Source organism: Cynoglossus semilaevis, chromosome 20 (genome assembly GCF_000523025.1).
Source record: "Cynoglossus semilaevis isolate Cse_v1.0 chromosome 20, Cse_v1.0, whole genome shotgun sequence".
Taxonomy (NCBI): Eukaryota; Metazoa; Chordata; class Actinopteri; order Pleuronectiformes; family Cynoglossidae; genus Cynoglossus; species Cynoglossus semilaevis.
Window position 1 is genome coordinate 11,223,804 of NC_024326.1, and position 22,304 is coordinate 11,246,107.

The 22,304-nt window shown below is 41.9% G+C and overlaps 1 protein-coding gene across 2 annotated transcripts; it reads right to left on the minus strand.

Moving 5' to 3' along the window:
• Nucleotides 1-6: 6 nt before the first annotated feature.
• On the minus strand, nucleotides 7-21,879 carry tox (thymocyte selection-associated high mobility group box). Of its 2 annotated transcripts, none has more exons than XM_008334675.3 (10): nucleotides 21,669-21,879; nucleotides 9,312-9,377; nucleotides 7,275-7,388; nucleotides 5,942-6,220; nucleotides 3,899-4,144; nucleotides 3,221-3,457; nucleotides 3,024-3,104; nucleotides 2,258-2,770; nucleotides 434-597; nucleotides 7-245 (listed from the first exon to the last, which is right to left on the minus strand). In XM_008334675.3, the coding sequence occupies exons 2-10, from the start codon at nucleotides 9,360-9,362 to the stop codon at nucleotides 209-211; spliced, it is 1,722 nt and encodes a 573-aa protein (XP_008332897.1). In that variant the 5' UTR covers nucleotides 9,363-9,377; nucleotides 21,669-21,879; the 3' UTR covers nucleotides 7-208. The 2 variants fall into 2 exon arrangements, with proteins under 2 accessions (XP_008332897.1, XP_008332896.1); XM_008334674.3 differs by lacking the exon at nucleotides 21,669-21,879 and adding an exon at nucleotides 17,997-18,699.
• Between the last annotated feature and the right edge of the window lie 425 nt (nucleotides 21,880-22,304).

The window sequence follows — 22,304 nt, forward strand, 5'->3', positions numbered from 1 at the left end:
CAGATGAACCTGTCCGTCACATCGCCCTGCGCTAATGCCCTGATATGTGCCTTCGTTCAGCTTTGTCTGTCTGTTAACGATCAACTCAGGGTTGGTGACGACTGGAGTCCCTCCTGGGTGGAGCTGAGACAAAGCTGGTCTGTGGTCATGTAGGGCTGAGGCTGGTGTGGCCGTTCAAGGGGCTCGCTGAAGGTCGGAGGTCTGGAGATTAGCTCAGATACAGAGGCTTGTCTCTCTGCGCAGTCCTACGGACGAGAAGAGGAAACCCAGAGTGTCAGTCACGGAATACATTTTAAACGTAACTCTAAGCCTCTCTGTGCACACTGAAAGACCGGCACCGGTCCCCGAACCAGGGGTTGGGAACCCCTGCTTTAAAAGTTCCACATGTGCCTGATGACCACTGCAGTGAGACGTCTCGTAAAGTAGAACTCACCGACTGCTGTGATAATCTGTGCTCCAGTCCAGAGGGGGGGGGTGGCTGGGTGTGTGTCGACCCAGCTGGTGGTGGTAGTCCAGTGAAGGTGACATCACCGCTCCATTGTTCAGCATCCCTCCTCCTATTCGTTGGTAGTCAGACTGGAGGGGTGGAAGGTAGCCCTGGAATCAGATAAAGTGAGGGCTACATGAGTGGAAGTGAGCGCAGACGACGGTTGTTCTGTCAGAGCAGCGGTACCAGGAACTACACCGTGAACATGAACAGTTCTATCTCCCTCTGACCAACAGCACGGCTGCAGCCGTGGTCTGTGAAAACAATGGCTGGAATTTTAAACCAGCAGTGAAAGTTGTGAACCAGAAAATGAAATCCATGGTCTCAAGTGGGAGTTCAGGGGTGAGAATATAAAGAGGGGAGAAAGAAAAACTTTTTTTTACATCATCATCATTATATCTGAACACAGACGAGCTTGGCCTATATATATATATATATATATATATACACATATATCTTTTGCCCTATAAATTCAATTAGTCAAAAGCAGCCAATCAAGCTGTGGTAAGAAGGAAGCAGACGAAGCAGAGGAAACGCCAGGGTGGAGGAGGAGGAGGAAGAGGAGGAGAGAAGAAATGCAAGGCAGCATTTCTTAAAAAGCAAGAGATAGGTGGAGGTACTGCAGGCAGCAGTCATAAAAACTGAGCTGTGTGTGTGTGTGTGTGAGTGTGAGGAGGAGAGGGAGAGACAGTGTGAGAGAGAAGAGGAGCGAGAGACAGAGATAGAGTGAGAGAGAGAAGGAGTCTGAAAGGGAAGTTAATCTGAGTGTTGTGGATGAAAAAGGAGGACAGCAGGTGGTTGGGTTCTCCCCCTTTGCCTTCCCCTCTCCTTCCCTACCTCACCTATTCATCCATTGTTCGGCAAATTCTTCTCCTTCACTCCTTCACAAAGACCCCATCTGCCTCTTTTGTCTCTCGCTCCCTCCCCCTCTCCCTCCCTTCCCCCCATCATTTCCTACTTTTCACTGAGGGAAAAAAGTTGAGAGGTCTGTCACTGTGTCCTCTCCCATTTTTTTTTCTACTCCAATTCTTTTTTTTTTTTTCAAATCTTTTTTTTGCTAAGCGTATGCAAAATAGGGTGAGAGAGAAGGGGATTATGGGAGTGTGGGATTTAGTAGTGCACTATAAAAGGGGATAAAGCAGTTAGTGGGACTCTCACCCAACTGTGTGGAGAAGACACTCAGACTATTTCACTGTGGACTGGAGTTCAGAAACTCTCCACATAATAATCCTGGCAGCTGAATTCATCTGTTAAAAATAATAATACTTACAAATAAAATGTATATTTTTCAGAGCAAAGTGTGTTTGTTTCCATCCAGATTTTTAAAGTGAACTCCTTCACGTCATTGTGACACAGCACACCACCAAATGTGACCTCTGACTTTAACCCATCACCATCAGAGAACCGCAGTGCTAACTTGGCAGCTGGTGGACTCGAACCTTAAACCTTCTGGACCCAAGGACGTCTGAGTATGTTCTGTAGGTTAACAGGATCAGTTCTGGTTCTGAAAACAATTTCTCTGCTCCTGGCTGTGCCGTAGTTTTGGTAAAACTCATGAAATATGAAACTATGAGTGAAAAATATTTTCATAGAGAGAGATTTTGTTTTCAGATAACTTTAAAAATCTGTTTTTAAAGCTCAGCATTGGAAGTGAAAACATTTTCCACCTTCATCATCTGATCATCATCAGATCAGAACCAATCTGTCTCCTTGTCCTTTGGTGCTGATGTTCAGAGTCTTAAAGACGACCCCAGGTTTGGGGGGACTGACCTGTGTGATGGCAGGTGAGTGTGTCATTCCCATTGAATGTCCACTGAGCTGCTGGTGCTGGTGCTGGTGCTGGTGGTGTGGACTGTGTAATCCACCCAGGTGTCCCTGGTTATGGAGGGGAGGGGTGACCTGAAGAGGAGGGGTGGACGACGCCACAACGCTGCCCAGGGACAGCGCTCCCTGGTGCTGGACACCGGGCTGCGGCATGGCGCCCCTGGAGGACAGACCCTGGAGTTGGTGGTGCATCTGAGTGTGGGGGGGGGACAGGTGGGGGCCGAGGCCCGGGCTGGAGGCATGGGAGGAGTGGGATGGGTGAGGGTATGACATGTACATGCCAGGGTGCTGGTGTGGGGGCAGAGGGTGGGAGTGGGCCATTGAGGGGGTGGAGGGGTGTTGGCCTGGGTGACCAGGGTAAACTGAGGGCTTGGGTGTGTACATTGAGGTAGAGGAGGAGGTGGAGGAGGAAGAGGAGGAGGAGTGGGGCAGCGTTACGTCTGAGGGGTCGTTGTAGCTCTGAGGAAAGAGATGAAAGAGAGAGTTCGATTTTTTAAATTACAGCAGAGAAGAAGTGACGGCAACAACCAAGTGGAAATGAGGATTAGATTAGACAGAAACCTCTACCTGCTGTTATTACAGCAAATGTCACCATGTCCCTGAATATGTTCTGTCTTATTTACCCTGATTAATCCTACTCAGAATTTAATTTTTTTTTAACATGGTTCTATCTGTGGTTTCAGTAACAGTTAGAAGTCCTACTGGTTTGTACCTGTGAGACCAGGCTGGCTCTGTAGGCAGCCAGTTGTTTCAGATACTCCTTCTTGGCCGTCTCAGTCTTCTTCTTGTACACCTGAAACACAAACACTTCACTCGTACGACAGACTTGTATCTAACTACTCAGCTCCTGTTCTGGGGAAATGACTCAAAGCTGTGTTTGTGGTTGATTTGAATAACTCCAGGACTCACCTGTTTCTGTTCCTCCCCCAGGCCGTCCCACATGGAGGCCACTATCTTTGACACTTCCCCAAAGGTGGCGTTGGGGTTCTGGGCCTTAATGTTGGCCTGTGTGTCCCTGAAGAACAAGGCATAGGCCGACACCGGTTTCACTGGTTCGTTGGGGTCTTTTCGTTTCTTCTTCTTTGGTGTTTTCAGTTTCTTGGCGATGTCCACCGTCGCCGGCCGCTTTTCTGCTCCAATCCCATGCTAGCAGGAAAACAAATGTTAAAATGTTAGGGATTACAGGAGAAAAAAAACATGTCACCATCCTAGTAGTTTTATTTTTATTATCATTATCTCCATCATCCTGAGTAGCAGTATTATTATATTCAACAGTGCAGCGACTGTTTCGTTTCTCCAAAACACGATAATAAGTTCTGGTTTCAGAATGACACAGTAGGTGAGGCCGACCTTTTCCATCTACTTCAAATTATGGACAAAAGTCTATAATGATACTTTTTTTTTGTCTTTGCATTCGCACATCGACAAATTGCAGTGAAGATATGACTCAGTATCATATGAATCATAAACCAAATCTGACGTCACAGAGGACCCTTCTCTGGAGATGCAAAAGTGTGTGTTTTCTGTGTGTGTGTGTGTGAAAAAGTGTGTGTTTTCTGTGTGTGTATGTGTGTGAGACTGGTTTACCCTGAGACCATCATCATGGTCATCCTCATGTACAGAACTGGAGGGAGACGGTGTGGCAGATTTGCTCTCCGAAGGTGAAGGAGAATTGTGGGTAGCAGAGTTAGCTCCTAGCCCCAACTGTGATTGGTTGATGGTGGACAGCTGACTCTGCTGACTCATGTTTGACTGGGTCCTCGGCCCAAGAGCCGCTTCGATTGGCTGTTGGCTGGCGGTGAAGCGGGAGTCGGAGTTCACCATCTGCTGCATCTTTGAAAAAAAACACAGAAACATGAAGACATATTTAAACATGTAACAACATGATTTCTGTTTGTAGTTCTGAAAGTAATTGATAAAGTTTTTTTTCTTAAAGATATTAAATAAATTATTTATTTAAATTAGTTTACAAACCATCTCTTCTATGTTCATTGTAAAATGTTATTGATGAAATGGTAATAAACAGACAAACAACTGAAGGATGACATGTCTGCCTCCTTCATCACCTGTAGTACCAGTTTATCTACAAGTCTATAAATAAGAGTGTAATTCTGACAGTTTCTCTGGAAAACGAAACATATCTTCTACCGACACCCTCAGCTCGGAAACTCTGATACTTTATTACTGCAGTATTCTGACAGCGGACTCGGTGAAAAACGTGTGAGTTTCCTCTTCATAGGCATCTTTGAGCAACGCGTGTGGTTTTTTAACCTTCTGGGAACACGAAACATAAACACGGTTAGCAGCCGCAGAGTAAGAACGGAGATACAGGAGGAGGTTTAACAACAACGCATGCATCAGCAACACGTACTGGAAAACATTGGCTGTGGTTTGGCACTGGTTGAGGTGGGACCAAAACACCAAGGCAGCAAATACTGACGACATGGCACCGAAATACAATTAGACTAAGGGCAAAAAAATGACCTGTTGAACTTTCCCTCACAGGTCACAGGGTGACGGACCATTGAAGAGGACTTTGTCATTATTTCCACCAATCGTGGTTAATGAGGGGATTTTAATACAAAAAGGAAAATCAGCAGTTTATTCTGTCCCCATGTTATCCATATCTATATTTATCTATAACTTACTGTATCTAAAACCCACAGATTTTTCCTTTAACTTTAAAAAAACAACCTCTGCTGCCAGTGTCAAACAACTATTATAGCACATACAATATTCTTTATAAATAAAAATGAATTCATTCAATCACCATGATGATAATGAAAATGAATTCATTCAATCACCATGATGTGAAGTGTTTCGCCTTCAAATGAGGTCAGTTGAAGGTAATACACAGGTTACCTTCAGGTACACGTTTGTCTGTGTACTGGCACTCAAACACACACACACACACCTTCACAGACCGCTACCAACCCGTCTTCAGCCGAGCCAGACACGGTTGCCTGGCAACCATAATTCACGGAAGGGCAGTAAATGTATGTTGGTATGAAAATATAAAATAGAAAGAGACGGCAGCGCTGAGACGGAGAGAGATGGAAAATAATAAGTCTCTCTCTCTCTCTCTCCTCCACCTGATCATTAAACTACTCACCTGTTACAGATTGTCACAATGGAATGAAAGAGATTTGGTTTAAATTCAAACTTCTTACATCCTCAGAGGTTAAAATATCCCCTTAAACCACACCCTGACTAACAGTGACAGTTATTTAATGTCAATATCGACGTGAGGACAGACTGACGGATGAAGCTGTGGGCGGAGGAAAAGTTTCATTATCAATAACCAGGCCTTGGTTACACACAGTCAGTGTGTGATCTGGGCCTGTACGGCAGTTTAATTTTCTTTCACTTTACTGTGAAATGGAAACTGTGAACATGAGGAGAAAACAGCTGCTGTGAAAAACCGTGTTCTGATCATTTAACGGAATAATAATGTTGATAATTATGTAACAAATAACACAGAAATAACAAAAGTGGAATAATGACTCGTTACTGACATCATTTAAAAAAAAATTACAATGGAAGGAATAATAGTCGTGTTCATTTCACTGTGTACGTTTGATGGTAACTGCTCAGAGGAACGTCCGTCACAAAGGTCAAATGTCAACTCACCACTGATAACGTGCTGGTCATCGGGCCGCCGTCAGGACTGAAGGTTCGGCCATCTTGGTTCAGTACGGCTCCATCTCGACCGCGGGTCATCCCGGACAGTTCCATGCCCTGCAGCTGGTACAGGTGATGGGAACCTGAGCCGGGGCGGGGGTCCAGAGGGTGGAACTGGCCGGAGTTGGAGTCATGTGGCAGGTGGGGGGGCATGTGGTCCGGCAGAGTTGGAGGGGTGATGGGTGGGATGTTGAAGTCCTCGTCGCCCAGACCATTTACAGAGTAGGACTGGTGAGAAACAGACGCAGGTTTGAGTCCACATCTGTAGTTTGAATGAAACTCTCTTCATTTTACAGCCTCACATTAAGCAGAAGACAGAAGGGTGCAGTAAATGACAGTAGTGCTTTAAAAGTGAATTCCAACGAGAGAAAAAAGAAAATGAAGTGGGGAATCATGCCGGAGAAAAGTGAGAGACCTGAGGGCAGAGGGAGAGAGAGGGTGAGAGAGGCAGCGTTAGAGAATCTCTCTCATACTAATCTGACAGAGGAGATCTTTTATCGACAATGACAGCCTTTCTGCTCGGCTGGCCACACTCCTTTGCTCTTCATTTCACTCCAGCCGTCGTCATCTGCCTCTCTGTTTTGCCGCTCACTCCTCCAATCTCATCCCTCGTTCTTCTTTCATCTCTCTCTCTCTCTCTCGGTCTCAAACCCCGGTGAAGATCTGTGTTATTGACACACTACTAACCCGACCGACGCTTCAAAACACCGTCTGAATGAACGAGCTGACCTTTTTGTCGTGAGATGATGGGAAATATTTCCATAACCAATGAAATTGGCTGAGTGGTTCATTTATTTCTTCACTGCACTACGTTTACCCCTCACTCAGTGAATCCCTGTGACTGTGACTGCTCCCTGCAGACAAATCAAGGTTTTTGAATGGAATTAAAAAGAGAAGAGAAAAAAAAAGGAAATGTCGAATATTTTGAGCTGAGGGTGACTGAGTCGAGGTAATTAACAGTCTGTAATTAATATCATTTTGTGTTGTTTCTGATAGACATGAAATTGATTCCTTCCATTGTTGGTAACGTTCCCAGTCCAGTCACTACTGGTATTTAATATTTGTCGAATCTAAAGGCTTCATCAGGAGATTAGAGGATGGCATTTCAAATGGCTGCTCATGTAATTACACACTGTCACCACTACACCACTACACGATATATTTATTATTTATTATTAATGGCTTGTTGTGACTCCACTGTGTAAATGAAGAAAGTGAGAGGTGTGTAAAAAAAGTTTTCCCTTCTAATAAATTAAAAAAGTGTGTGTGTGTGTGTATTTACCCATGGTAGACGGTGTGTATCAGACATGTGTTGTTCCCTCCTCCAGTGCTGCTGTGAGGGCTGGTTTTGGGGCGACACTTTACTGAGGGGGTTTGGTGGCTGTGGGGCACGAAACTGTGAAAGAATCACAAAGACAAAGGTTCAAACGGGATCAAAGGTCACAAAGAGGTCAGAGGTCACGTTGAAAGGTCAGAAGAAGAGAGCACAGATGAGGCCTAGCTGGAGGAGTGTGAGAGAAAAACCAAAAGCACTCGTTCTCCCTCATATCCAGGGTGTAGAAAAACCACAAACGTAGGTTTTTAAACATGTGTGATTGTGAGTTAATGTAGGGAACGTTGACGGAGAAAACCATTAAAAACAGACACATCATCACAAAACATGAGTCATCATTTTTCCATCTCCGTCTTATATTTGAACAGTCATTGTTTTTTGGGGGTTTTTTTCCAATTTTTTTTTTCTAAATCAATGTGAAACACAAGACCCAAGATGAAGCTCCTAAAACCTGAAGTGCTGGCTCGACGGGCAGGACTCATTTGAGTGTTGCGGTCTACTGACTAGACCAGATGTCATCTGACTTATCTAGATCAACTAGTTGTACTCACTGCTCCTGGAAATAACAGAAAATGTGAACTCTCTGACCCTTTGTACCTTTCGAGTGTCTCTGAGTTCATTATCACCCCAGCAGAGATCAGATACGTGAGGACACTCCTCTGAGAGCGTGAGCTTCGTTTTGAACATTTGTATTTCTGGGTCTAATGTCGTTATTTTTTTTTCCATTTTTCTGCTTTTTTTTAAAAGCTAACGAACAACCGGCGTATGAGGAGTTCATATAAAAATCTCTATTTTACATAGCTTTTCTTTTCACAGTCCAACGCACCCGATGTTGGAGCTCCGTTTGTTCAATACCAACATGCAGGTGGAGCAATAAATAAAGCATGAGAGTGGAGTTTTGAGAGTATTTAATAATTTAAATTGAGTCATCTGCTCCGACCTGTTTGGACGAGAGGAGAAGGAGGAGAGAGGGGTGTTAAGAACGGTTACGTAACTGTTATATTGGAGTACTGACAGGTGAGATGTTGATGACAGTCATCAGTGTACGAAAAAAGTAACAAGAAATAATGGTCATGGCGACACAGTGGAAACAGAATTTTTTTTTTCAACCCCAGAAATGCCCCCGCCCCACCACTTAAGATCAGCTGTTATAAATAAGCACAGCATCTCTGTAACATCACAAACTATGACATACAGAAACTGACTGATTACACCTCCATCATCTCCATCTTATTATGAAGATCAGCAGCTTCACCTGCCGTAGCTCCACCGTGATTGGCTGATTGATACTACCACTAATAAAAATTCTTGATTTTTTTTTCTCTCAGTTTTCAAACCACGGTCTATTCTGGTTTTCCGTTCCCTTACATCCCAAACAGACGACACGTGGCAGGGTCAGAGTGGAGTCCATAATAAATCCCTATATTCTTATTCCTCACACCAACTCCCAATTTTCTGACGGCACAACGCACTGAATAAAACATCAAACCAGAGTTTCCTGTACCGCTCCATATTCTCTGGATTGTACCGGATGAATAATTCACTACGCTGTTTGTTATTACTACAGGCTGGGCCGACGAGTGACGTCATGTTGTACTTGCAGACCCACAGCCCACTCCTCAGAGTCTTCACTGGAAACTCCACACTCACCAGGGCAGCGGCTCCCAAACTCTTTTGGCCGTGCACCCCCCAATTCACCACACCGCAACGGTATTAAATATATAAAAATATTTAATATAAGGATAGATTTATAAAAATAAATATAATTTTAATCTCATCAATCACAGGACGGTTAGATTTATTCAACTAATCGTGATAAATCGACATAAAATCAAATTTTCCAAATATAAAATATACAATAATATTTGATCATTTCTTCGGTCCTAAAACTACTGACTGATGACAGCCACGTTATCTACGATACATCACATGGATAAAGCCACTGATCACACACGGATGACACGGCTCACAGATTTTTACACAAACCTGATTGGTGGAGGGGTAGTCCAGGCCTGCTTCTGGCACACCCAGGAACATGGCGTCTCCACCCACCTGGAGGGAACACAAAGCCAGGGCAACAGAGTCAATAAACCATCAAACACAGCCAACACACAGCAGTCAGGAAGGAAATAACAAATGGAGACGTGGAGTCAGTTTGAGTGGTTCGTGGTCTGACGTCACACAGGACCAAGGTGTCAACTCTGACTCATCTTCATTTCACTGACTGTGAACTAACGGGGACTCATTCTGTCGAATCCATTTAAAACAAACCACTTTCATTTGTCGATCAACTTTTACACGTGCAAATACACAGGACAAAATCTGCATCCAACCACGGACGACACAGGAGCGGTGGCTGACAAACACCTGGAGGGAGGGGGGGAGAGCCTCCAAGTTCCACTTGGGTTGGGATTTGAACCGGCAAACGTCACAACACCACCATAAAAAAACCCATAAAAATGGGTTTGTGAATGAACTCTTCCTGATTGAAAGTCCTCGTCTACAAACTTCACTTGAACCTGTGACATCTGAGATGAGACAGTTTTTCACCTGAGTCCATAAAACATCAGAGTAACAAACAGACACAGTAGAACATTTGAACAGGTGGGTGAAAGCCACACACACACACACACACACACACACACAGGTAAATAGGCAGGTGTAACGGCCTTATCCATTCACCAGCTGCCAGAGTATAATGCAAATGAGGTGTAGGTTTACAGAGTCAACAGGAAGAAGAAACTGCGCTGTGTCGACTTCTCAAACACACACACACACACACACACACTCACATGGAAGGACAGCTGCCCTCTTCGTGCACCTGTAACAAGTCGACCACAGTTGTGGTAGAAGCGGTGACGTCATCTCTCCATCAGAGCTCAAACCCTCAAAACAAGGCTGAACGACGAGGTTGAATCAAAAATAAACCTCTTCACTATGAAAAACAACAACAACAACAACAACAACAGCAACGCGTCTTCAAAGCTGCTGAACTGAAGCGCTGCCATGTCGACACGTGTGATGTAACGGTTGCTGCCGCTGTTGGACCTCGGCGTGTTACCATCTTGTCAACACGACAGCTTTGAAAGCACAGATTTCAGCAGCATCAACGTTGACAGGCAGAAAATCTAAAAAACATTATTGACTCATATTGATTGTATTTAGTTTCTGGGGTTTTTTTTTTTTTCAAAAAGAAAGATAGGAGTGAAACAGAGGCAGAGAGAAGGAGAAGTCAACATGGCCGACGTGGCCGTGCTTTAATAAAAGACCATCATATTAAACAGACACTTCTTCACGTCTACCTCTTCTCTCAGTGGCTACTCCCTCTATTCATGTGTGTGTGTGTGTGTGTGTGTGTCCGTGTGTTAGTGTGCAAAGCAAAGGCTTGAATAACAAGCAGCAGCCTAAGTAGATCGGTGCGGAGGAAAGGGGGGAGAGTGAGAGAGGGTGAGAGAGGGAGAGTTAAGATGAATGACAAGGACAATGAAATAGAGAGAAATACAGTGAGGAGTCGAGGGGGAGGAGGAGGAGGAGGGAGGGGAGTAGGAAGAGGAGGAGGGGGAGGAGGAGGAGGAGGAGGAAGAGGAAGAGGAGGGGAGAAACTGAAATTAAAGTGTATTCTACTTGAGGAAGATAGAAGGTTCTAATCATGAACAGATCTCCGTTGATGTTCTCCAACACGGCGAGATCTGAATCACTCAGTGTTTGATCTTTTTTAATAATGTGAAGAAACAAATCTGTCAGTGAGACGACGACAAAAAAAAAAAAGAATGGGAATGTTTCTAATTTTAAATAAAAAAAAAAAACATGCAGAAATACAAACGATACACCTCTCAGGAACTCAGAGATTATAAAATTAAAAAATGAAATCAGTAAATTATAAAACAGCAGAGGAAACGTTGGTTTAACAGGTTTTACATTTAAAAAACAAAATCAGCTTTTGTCAAAAACAGTGAGATGAAGGAAATTCCGAGGAAGGTTTAGAAGACAGTAGGTGTATTAGTTAATAACCAACTGTATCATGTGATTGTAAGCCCATGCTGGTCATACCAATAGGTAACCATTAGCCTAGTTAATAAGTTAATTTTCAAATGTAATTCTATTATCAACACTTGTTTCCTGTGAAAAATAACTTCCTCTGTGTAAATGTAACCGTCTTTAATTTAATCAGGCTTCAAACAGCACTGCTAAACTGTTGACTTATTTCAAATGATTGGAATATAATTCTGTTGATCCATGATGCATATAAACATTTTTCTATTTTTATTAGCCGTTGGTGTTACCTGTTACCTGTAGAGCTGTGTCTGCGGCCCGGAGGTTGAGCACCACTGACCTTTATAACAGTGTCCTACAGTTGAGACCATATTGACTGAAACCTCAACCTAAATAAAATACTTGGTTTCAGGAGGACACAAAAGGAAAATTATACTTGTTTTTGTTTGTGTGACTGAACAACGCCGAGGGAAACAGTTACATCGTCGGCGTGCATAAAAAAAAAACCTTCAGCAACGGAATTGCACATTGCACAAAAAAAGATGACAAAGAACAAATATCAAAGATTAGAAAGAAACTTTGATTCAAAAACAAACTCACGGCAGAAGGAAAAAAACGGTCAAAGGATCAAGTTCACACGTTTCACATGTGCTCGCGTTTTAATCGGCGACAAATCTGCAAAGTATGATCACAAACAAACGCAGAGACTACAACATTTTCCGAACAATGTCTGGTGAGCACGTCCGATCTCTTCCAAAACAACTTAATTGATCCTAACAATTGTTACTAATAAAGTACACGCCAAACAATGCAGCAGTGATTGCGGAGTGTGATTTAATTGCAATATGTTTGTTTTGGAAAGGAAATCTTGATAATTAGTCTCTTCTGGCAGGACTTAGCTTCTGCCCATCTGTTCCATCTGGCATTTCCACCACCAACCAGGACTCTCTTCACGCACCGTCCCATGATTCAACCAAGTGAAACACCTTCAGCTACATCGGCACACGAGCATCAATGATATAAGACACAGAATCATTGGTGTGCATCGGGAGTGGGCCGGTGCGGCGGGGAGTCTGGCGAGGGGTTTTTTTATGTTTGGAGTCGCGGCCAAAACAGACAGACGGACAGACAGATTGACTGGCCGTTGTGCTGATAGACAACTAGATGAGATGCCGACACCTTGGCTGGTGGAGACACAATAGCAGTTTGTAATAGTGAAGAAAAACAGCGTGGACGGCAGCCAAACCAGACAATGTTGCCTTAAGTCTGGCTGCGGTGTATGTTCTTCCAAACAGTGACTCTGACTGTACAACCTGAGGATTATGAATTAGTGTTTAATACCAGATCCAAAAGAAGAAAAGTCTCATGACTCGCACCTTGACCTCAATGTTGCTATTAAACATGAATCTTCTCAAAAAAAAAAAAAGTTAGTTTCGTTTTAACCGTCAAGCAACAAACGCAGGCGAAGTGGCAACCAGAAACTTTTCTTTTTTGCCTCTTGTGAATTTGTACTAAATGATCTCGTAAAAGCGTCCATATTGACGTGAGCTGACTTTTAACAACTTCCTCCGTGTACCAGTCTTTTTGGCTATTTTTTGGTGTGTCATCACGGCAAACACTGCATGTTTGTTTTTTTTGTTCCATGACCAAACTACTTTGAAAGTCACCTGAATCACTGCACAGTCATATACAAACTACGGGGAAACTATGATGCCTTTTAACTGTTTCAACCAAAGACGGTCGACTCCGTACCCTACAGTTGACGGTGTTTATTGCTTATTTAGAAATATAAAATGTTGACCTTTGTTCAACATTTGTCTCAAAGATTTTGTCAAGTTTAAGTCACTACTGTTAAATTAAAATGCCCAGTGTAAAAACAATGCATGTGAGATAAAACACAAGAGCCACAGACACACAAAAAGAACACAACAAACACAAGAATTCAAAACACTAATACAAGTCACTTTTGTATTACACTGCAAACCAGTGACCTCAGTCCTGATGATTAAAATTGTTTTTTTTTTAATCACAGAATAAATTCAAACCAAAAAACATCATTCTAATCAAAATAAACCAGGGGTTAGATTTGATCGTTCAATAATAAAAACATTTACTCCACCAGGACGCTCTTATTATGGCTGCTTCAGAGGAGACGTAGACGTGCAGCCCAGAACATACAACGACTATAGGTCACTGATAATAAACTGATCCCAAGGTGACTCATAATCAAGACACGGGGTGGACTCTGGGCTGGAGCTGGGATTTATGAAGTGCTGTATGAGCAGTGGTGTCTGAGAAACCAGCGTCGCGTACGAGCGCTGTGGAGAGGAGCAGCATCCAAACGTAAAGTGTTGGTTTGACCGTGCAGTCAGACCACGTTAGCACCGCAGCTCTCGCCGTTCAGATTTCAGTGAAAACGAGTCGTATCAGAGGAGATTCAATGAATCTGTGAAACTGGTCATTCACTTTTTTATGGTGGTTATTCTCACCAGGACATAAAGATGAACACACACTGATATATACACAAATACATTTTATTCAATAGAATAATAATCACCAGGTGCACCACAAAAAAACCCAAGTCTAATGGTCACCACGGTCGGATCATGATACACCCAAAAGAAGACTTGAAGAAAATGAAAAACATTCTGTATCTCCACTCTGCAGATGGAGCAGCTGTGGCCTGATGACATCATTTTGCAGCTACTGGTTACCACAAAAAAATATTAGAAAGTCCTAAGAGTTGCTTTATTAACAACTGTTGTCATAGTCTGTAAGTTTAACACCTTATAAGGGTCAGGTGATGAACTCGTTGGCTCCCTCTACTGAAGTTAGCTTCACCTAACGTCTGCTGTGAACCAACTGCGACAGCATCGTGTTTTTTACATGGATTATTGACATGTGACACGTTGTGATGATGTCACACGCCGTGTCATGTTTATATAATGGGCCTGGCTGCACAGTGGTGTCACGCTATTTAACAAAACAAAACTGACTCCGACAGAGAAGTGTGTTGACAAACCTGTTAACATGTAGGTGGGAACAGAAAAGTGTCTTCTGTCGTTACTTTACTTTTTAAAATATTATCCACAAAAACAATTAACGTCTGCGTTTCAGAAACCCATCCAACAGCAGAGAGCTGCAGTAGTGTACTGAGCCGGGGGGGGGCAGGGGGGGAGCGGGGCAGTTTATGCAGCTCGCTCGTCAAATCAGGAACCCTCCAATCACAGGCCCAGTTCTGTAACCACCAGACCACAGGACTGGGTCAAGTGGTTCAGATCTACTGGTTCACAACCTGCACCTAGAGTCAGAGCCTGAGTCAGTGGACATGTGCCAGCCACTGGAAAATCAAACAGTCCACAGGAGAATGAAGGCTAATATCACTGTCCAAGAAGACACACCGTTGTTTCCACTGCAGTAGTATCCATGTAGTGTCAATAATAGGCTTAAAATATTCATTTATCTTCAACTGAAACCGACTATGAGCTTTGGCACAAACTCTGTTTGTGAAGTCAAGACCTCGGCTAAGTGACTGAATAGATGTGTGTGTCCTGAACTCATCACACCAAAAGCCCAGACAGTAGTATAGACAGGAGCACATAGTATATTCAGAAAATATATATATATATATATACAGTATATAAACCTACTCTACGGCCTTCTTCCGTCCTCTCTTGTTTCTCCTGCGCTCTATTTGCTTTAGAAATACCTCAGCCAGCTTTCACAGTCATCATGTTTACATTAGACGCTCTCTCTCTCCTTCTCACTGTCTCTCCAACCTTCTCTCTCCCTCATTCATCCCTCTCTCTCTCTCTCTCGCTCTCTCGCTGCTTTCCATTCGAGTCTCCTCTGCAGAGCTGCTCATTTATTTCACTCAGTGATGTATTCAAACTGCTCCGACACAAATACAATCTATTGTTTCGTAGCGTTGCCAAAATCACTGTTACTAATTTTTTGTTTGTTCCCAATCATGTCTGCCAAAACCCATTATGGGCCCTGTTAACCAAGCAGAGCTCAATACGGAGTCTTCAACGCGGTGACACTAATCTGGCTCCCGGACACAAACATTTCATATATGCTAATAAAGGCTTTATGAGAGAACGCAGAAAGTGGAGGCACAGAGAGAACGCCAGTCTTCCAGTACATGTTATTACAGCAATAAAAATATGCAGAGCCATCTGTCATTGGCAGCACAGTCACAATGAGCAGGAGAATCAGGAGCAGCGTTTAAGTGATTTCACTCAGGTTTCCCCTGACGCTGTGTACGTACACGTATAGACAACAACAAACCACATCAAACTGGAGGAACTACAGAAAAAATCAGTGGGGACCACTTTCTGTGATTTAGTTTTAAATAATAATAATAATTTTTTAATGTTGTTTTCTTACTGCATTTCTCAGAAAGCGTAGCAAAATTATCATAGTTCAAGAATATTAAGTTTCAGCAAATATTCACATTTTACAACATTTTGAACGTGGATGTGTCATTTATGGTTTGGTTTGTAACTCTGGAGTCATTCTCCAGTTGTGGGGCAGTGGTGCACTGGACAGTACCAGTACCAGTTGGTCAAATACCCTGTGCACAGGGTAAGAGACCAGTAATCACTGAGTTTCACAGCCTCAGGTCAAGTCAAGAATGACCTGAGGTCAGAGACACAGGGTGTGGAGCAGAGGTCCACCCCAGGACAGTGTCGGAGGTTCATATTCAGAACTAAACACAGCCTGGTGAACCTTTGTTTTAATTTAGGTGAAAAAACAGCAACAGTTTTGCTAAATTTCTAAGGTAGCTAATCATTCATGTCATTCCTCTGACATGGAATACTTTTTTCTTTTTTTGGGACTTTTTCAAACACCTTTTTTCCATTTTCTCCCTTCCCTTCCCCTCTGCTCTCCCCCACCACAGTAATATGATATCTGCTATCAGGCGGGCAGAGCCGTGAATCAAAAGACACAGAGAAATATAGCACAAACCTTAGTGGCCCAGCCCCACCCCCAACATGAGCTCCCTCTCTCTCTCCCTCTCTCTCTCTCTCTGTCTCTCTGTCTCTCTCTTCTACATTATCCCTACCCCCAACAACCTTCTTTTCCTACCCCCAATCATCTCTCTCTCTCTGTCTCTCTCTCTCTCTCTCTCTGTGAAAAAATAGGTTCCCTCACAACACATGCCTGTGTGTGCAGCTCCTGCTATACTTCATGTTGGAGGGACTCATACATTCTGTGCCTCAGTAGAAGCCTACAGACTTACAAAGCATACAGAGCACATGTACACCCAGTGGCCCACATGTCAGATCTGACCTATAAAGTGGACACCAGAATATTACCCAAGAAAATGAGGAAAAAAAAAATCCCATTAAAAATTAATTAAACAGCAAAGGTCTCCTTCATGTGACTCCACGATGGGAACATGCAAACGCCACAACGCTCGCGTCTGTAAAAGTGCTGTGCAGGAATGTCACAACGGAGCTGATAACAGTGGGAGCAGACAGTGTCGGGCGGCAACTTTGTTTGAATTTGGTGACGGTGATAGTGGCCAGCAGAAACACAAGTTCACCAGCCAATGGGTTTGTTTTTTTGTTTTTTTTGTCACCACATTTGCCCTGTTTTATTGGAGTGACATTTAAGTGGAAACACAGGAACAAAGATGAGGACAAAATGGTGGGATCTACTCCAATCTTTGTGTACGAAGGTGTCGTGAGCTAGTACGTGTTTCAAACACGGTTACTTGTGAGTACAAGGTCGTCGCATGACGCTGCGCTTTAGAAAATATGGTTCTTTGCATACAGAGAATATTAGCAGTAATTCACAGGAAAGACAATAATAAAGTCAGTCACTGCATTTCAACAATGTGATCTGTTAACAAATACTGAGGTCACCTGCAGCTCTTATCATTATGTCTTTGAACTTTGTATATAAAAGTGCAGTGCCTGTAACTGAGGTGAAATCAGTTTTGGTTTGTGGAGAATGTTTTCACCTTTTAGCTTTACAGGAATATTTTTTATAATATGCAAAACATGTTTAAAACTTTGTCTTAATGAAATAATTATTTTTTTAGACCGACTGTTTTATTCCCCCATCCTAATGTAATAGTAAAAGGTAAAAAAAAAACCCTGAAATGCTAACTCTGCTGCTATTGTGTAATGTGTTTGTGTGCAGTAGCAGTTGGGAAATATAGTAGTACATGACTTGCATATTACTTATGCACATGCAGTACTTAGTAATAGAACACGTTTTGTGTCATTTTTTACATTTCAAAATGCCACAACATCAGGAGAACCTTTTTTTTTTTTTTTTTTAAACAAAAAGTGATTCATTAGTGTGTGTCGGTGGTGGTGTCCCAGTGTTCTGTGTGTCCTGTCACTATGACGTGACTCTGACCCTGACCTTTCTCTGGAGTGAGACAGCACAGCATCACGGCCATTGTCTACCAGCACCAAGACTCTCCTGCTTTTTATTTCATTATTAACTACAGGTGAAGCCAGGATTTAGTGACAGGAATAAACTGCACCTAGCTTCATTAGCTGTGTTAATAAACTGTGACCTAAGAGGCCAATTAGTTACCGCTTAATTGCAGAGCAGGAGAGAATAACAGACAGTAGGCTGAGCCTGTCAGAGTAACATCACAGTGGCATTCGTTCTTGATACAAAACTGCGTGTGTGTGTTTTTTTTTTTTTTCTCACCTTGTTGGAACCAAAGGCCGGGTCAGGGTAGGAGAGTTGGCCGAGTCTGCTGTGGTTTAACACGGCCAGAGGTTGAGGGGGAGGCGGATAAACTGACACATCCATCACGTTGGGAACATCCACTTCAGCCAGCTCAACTCTTCTGCTCCGTCTTTTCTTTTTTTTAATTATATGATCGCGATCGCCCAGATAGTTTCCTTAAATATTAAATTCCCCCCCCTTTTTTAAAAGAATCACTCTAAGGTAATCTTCTGAGAGTGAGACATAGAAGCCGGTTTAAATCAGAAGAATAAGAGTTGGAGCTCAACTTTGAGGTGGATGCTGTCTGCTCCTCTCCACCGTGGATCTCATGCTCCGCTGGCAGCCGTTGTGAGTAGCAAACTTCCCGGTGAACGCACTTCTGCCTTCTGCGTAAGTAGAGGGCGGTTCGCGTAAAAAAAATAATTAATTATTGGTAAAATTAATAACAAAACACCGGTTCGCCACCCTCTTCTGCCCCGTCTGGAGTTAGTACTGGTACTGGATCCAAACGCAGCGGTTGTGTTCGGACCCGATCTGTTTGTCCTGGCTGGGACTTTGTGCGTCTTCAGTGTTCTGCTCCGTGCCACCGCGCCTTGAGACCACCACACTACATACAAAGAGATCCGCGTGAAGCTGGCGCCACGCAGCACGAAGACGGAAGTGTTTGCTGGTTACAAAAACAAAAGCCCGGAAACGCAGGAAGGACGAAAGGTCTTACGTAAATATGAAAACCACTAACTTCCACACTGCATCAGCCAAGTGTAATCAATACTGTAATCGGCCTTTATTTAACAGGTAAAAATAACAAAATTATATTACTTTATATTATATTTAAATGCATTTTTAAAACATAAGCACATTTGATGGACTTTTAGGTTATAATATTATGTCATTTATTAATGAATTCACAACTGAATTGTAACTATAAGGTCCTGTACTAACAAAAAACTAATTAAAAACTAAAAACTAACAACAAACAAAAATTGAAAACATTTCGGGGGGGCTAATGATTGGTCAACATCTTTATAATGCTGTTGAAAATACACGCAGGGGGAATAGAGACTGCAAACTTTATTCGCACTACGTCATAAATTATGCATAGTGTTTTTGCAAAATATTCTCTAGTGTTCTCCCCCCATCATATAAATGCACACATGTATATACACACACACACACCAGAAACCAGCCCACACATGCTTACTGAACATATATACAGTGTGCAACTCACCCTTCCCCCCACACACACACACACTCACATACATATATGCACCCCTCCTCTCTGAAAAAGGCATAATTCACTTTCATATTCTCCTCCCCCACACACAGCTCCTCTACAAAACCATACACACACTTAAATGCACACATACACACATATAGGTTTTATGCTTTTCATTCTCTTAGCCCATTAGCCTAACCTTAATCATTACTAATATATGCCCAGTCTTAGATCTTACCCTAACTCTTAACTCTTATCCTAAGTCAAAACTAGTCTTTATCCAACAGGGGAAATGCCCCAATGGTATTTCCCCGCCCCAAAAAAATGTCCCCACAAGCATAGCTACACTGGGAATCCATATACACCCAGAGTCACAGCTTGATGATGTCAGAGGACATTCCTGTAACCAACATCCTGATTTTCAGCCATACATTATTTCATTCATTATTATTAAAAATGAAATACGTCCAGGGGGACACAAGGGCGGCAGTATAAATCCTAATAAGGTCCTGACTGCATGTCAGATATCTGAAACACAAACAACCTCAAGTACATTTGCAATACGCACACACACGTACTCTCTCTCGCGCTCCCTCGCTCTCTCTCTCTTTTTTCTTCTTTCCCTCTTGCTTTCTCCTTCAACCTCTCTGTCTCCCTCTGTTTCTCTCCCCCTCTTTTATTTCCAGAGGATTACATTATAGATTCATGGCACAGCTATGGGTAAAAGTCAACCAGTCCTTAAGGTTCCTGCTTCTAACAGCATTGTACAAGAACAGACATGGAAACAGACCCAAGGAAATATCGGTTTATCATTTTAACTTCTTGATATAAATTGACCAGAAATAATAGAATTGAATATATATTTTTAGGCCATACATTTACTAAAAATTCCACAAAAAGAGATAAATTGCAGACTAATCTGTATCTAGTCTGGCATAAAAAGAAATAAAATATTTCAAGGCCAGCTCCATTTTCATGTTAACCATATGAATAGAATTTCCTTGGTGTTTTTCGTCAGTGATGCTCATAGTTTGCAGTATTTAACTGCTGTCAGAAAGTGACATATATTAAAGTCTTAAAGAGACATTTTCAGGCATACATTTAAAATATAACAACTTTAACCTTTTAGCATTGTGTAAATCAAGTGATTTAAAGTTTGCTGACAGCCTTACAGCTAAGACGATGCTTCTATCGTGTGTGTGTTTTTTTTCTCCTTTTTTTCTTTATCTCCTAAATCCTTACTTCTGGATTTCCCCAGAGTCTTCCATTTATTTGAGCGTCCACACAGTCTAGATGACAGTGAGTTAACAGGTGGAAAAGAGCTGATCAAGCCCAGATTATTCTGAATATGATAGTCCACAGCGTCCACTTACAACGAGATTGGCAGCTGTTGCTGCTGGTTGGCATGATTTGATCCAAAATGACCTGTTGTTGTTGCTCCACATTATCCAGACTGGACAGCAAAGTAAGCCATTGTATTATTTATAGCGCAGTCCCTGTGTAATGCATCCCAGGACTATATATTATCACACAAGTACACGCATGCGCAAGTGAATGGCCTAATAGAGTAACACAGAGATTGATTCAGACTTCTAAACAGGCCAGCATCCTTTTTTACTTAATAATCTTCTCTCCTCTTAAGTTTATATCCTCTTGCTTATTCATCATCATGAGCAACATCCCTTTAAAAAAGGCATGTGCACAAAAAAGCATGTTTTATATAAAAAAAGAAAAAAACAACAAAACGGACGGAAGGATGAAGAGAGATGAAATGAGAGGAAAAAATACACACAGTCCAAACAGGGAGAATTGGAGCGCAGCACATCAATCATGAGGATGATTATTATGGCAGTTGTCATGGCAACCCCCTTCCATCCCCCTCTGCCTCTCTCTCTCTCTCTCTTTCGCTCTCTCTTCATCTTTCTCTCCCTCTCTCCTTCTCCCTATTTTCTCTTGAAAATCCATTTAAATACATTCATACATCAGGCAGGGCAATAAAGACAGATATACGTAGATAAATAAGAGAAAAAAACCCTGAATATGTATATATATTATATATATTAGCGTGTATTGTTTATCTTGTTTATTTCATGAGCTTTTTCAAAAAGGCTTGTTTTTGTTTCTTAAAAATGTCTTTATTAGTTTTTTATTACATCTTATTTTAGATTATACTTCGTTGGAAATAACCCGCTTTAACTTGTGAAAATGAGCGATCTTCAGACCTGGTTGCCACTGGGAAACAAAAAATATTTTTGAGTAACTTCCCTAAAAAAAAAAAAAAAAAAAATTTAACCCCCCCCCCCCCTATATTGGTGAAATAAACTGTACTTGCCGCTTATAATTTTTATCAGCCTTTCAGAAAAAGCATTTTATATCATTATTTTCTTTATCTTCATTTGTTATGACAAACAACGTTCAAATAAATATTAACTTACCGTTGTAATAACATCGTCCTCTTTACTGTTTTCATGTTTTAAGTCTAGTTAAGTCAAAACTTTCTTTCAAAACAAAAACATCGCGAGCTAAGCAGTAAGAAACCATAAGCGGAGTCTCTGCAAACCTGTTTCCGGTGACAGTCCTACAGTGCCGCCTTCTGGTAGGAAGTTGCATAACCATGATATATAACACATTTAAATATATTTTATTTCTTTAACTAAATTGTAATTAATATCCTTCATTCCAGTATCTTCTAAATTTTTGTAAGGGTTTTGTTCTTGGTGCTTTTTTTAAAATACATAGGAATGGAGGCTAGTATGTGGTAGTTGATATTTAGGCTATTTTTCTATATTATGTGTTCTATGTTACTGTAAACTCGAGTTATAAAATATTAAAATATTCAGTGGTTACCGTTGTTCTCTGCTACATTATTTACCATATATAGCTGTGGGACACACAACAAAACTACAACTTCAATACTAAAACTCAATGTCATTGTTTAATATTTATTATAATTTTAACAACTATTTTGTTATTAATTAGGGCCTTTGTACATATATATTCATTTATTTTGATTCATTTAACCTATAATTTGTACTCAAATCATTACATTGCTATGACATGCTTCGCCAAAA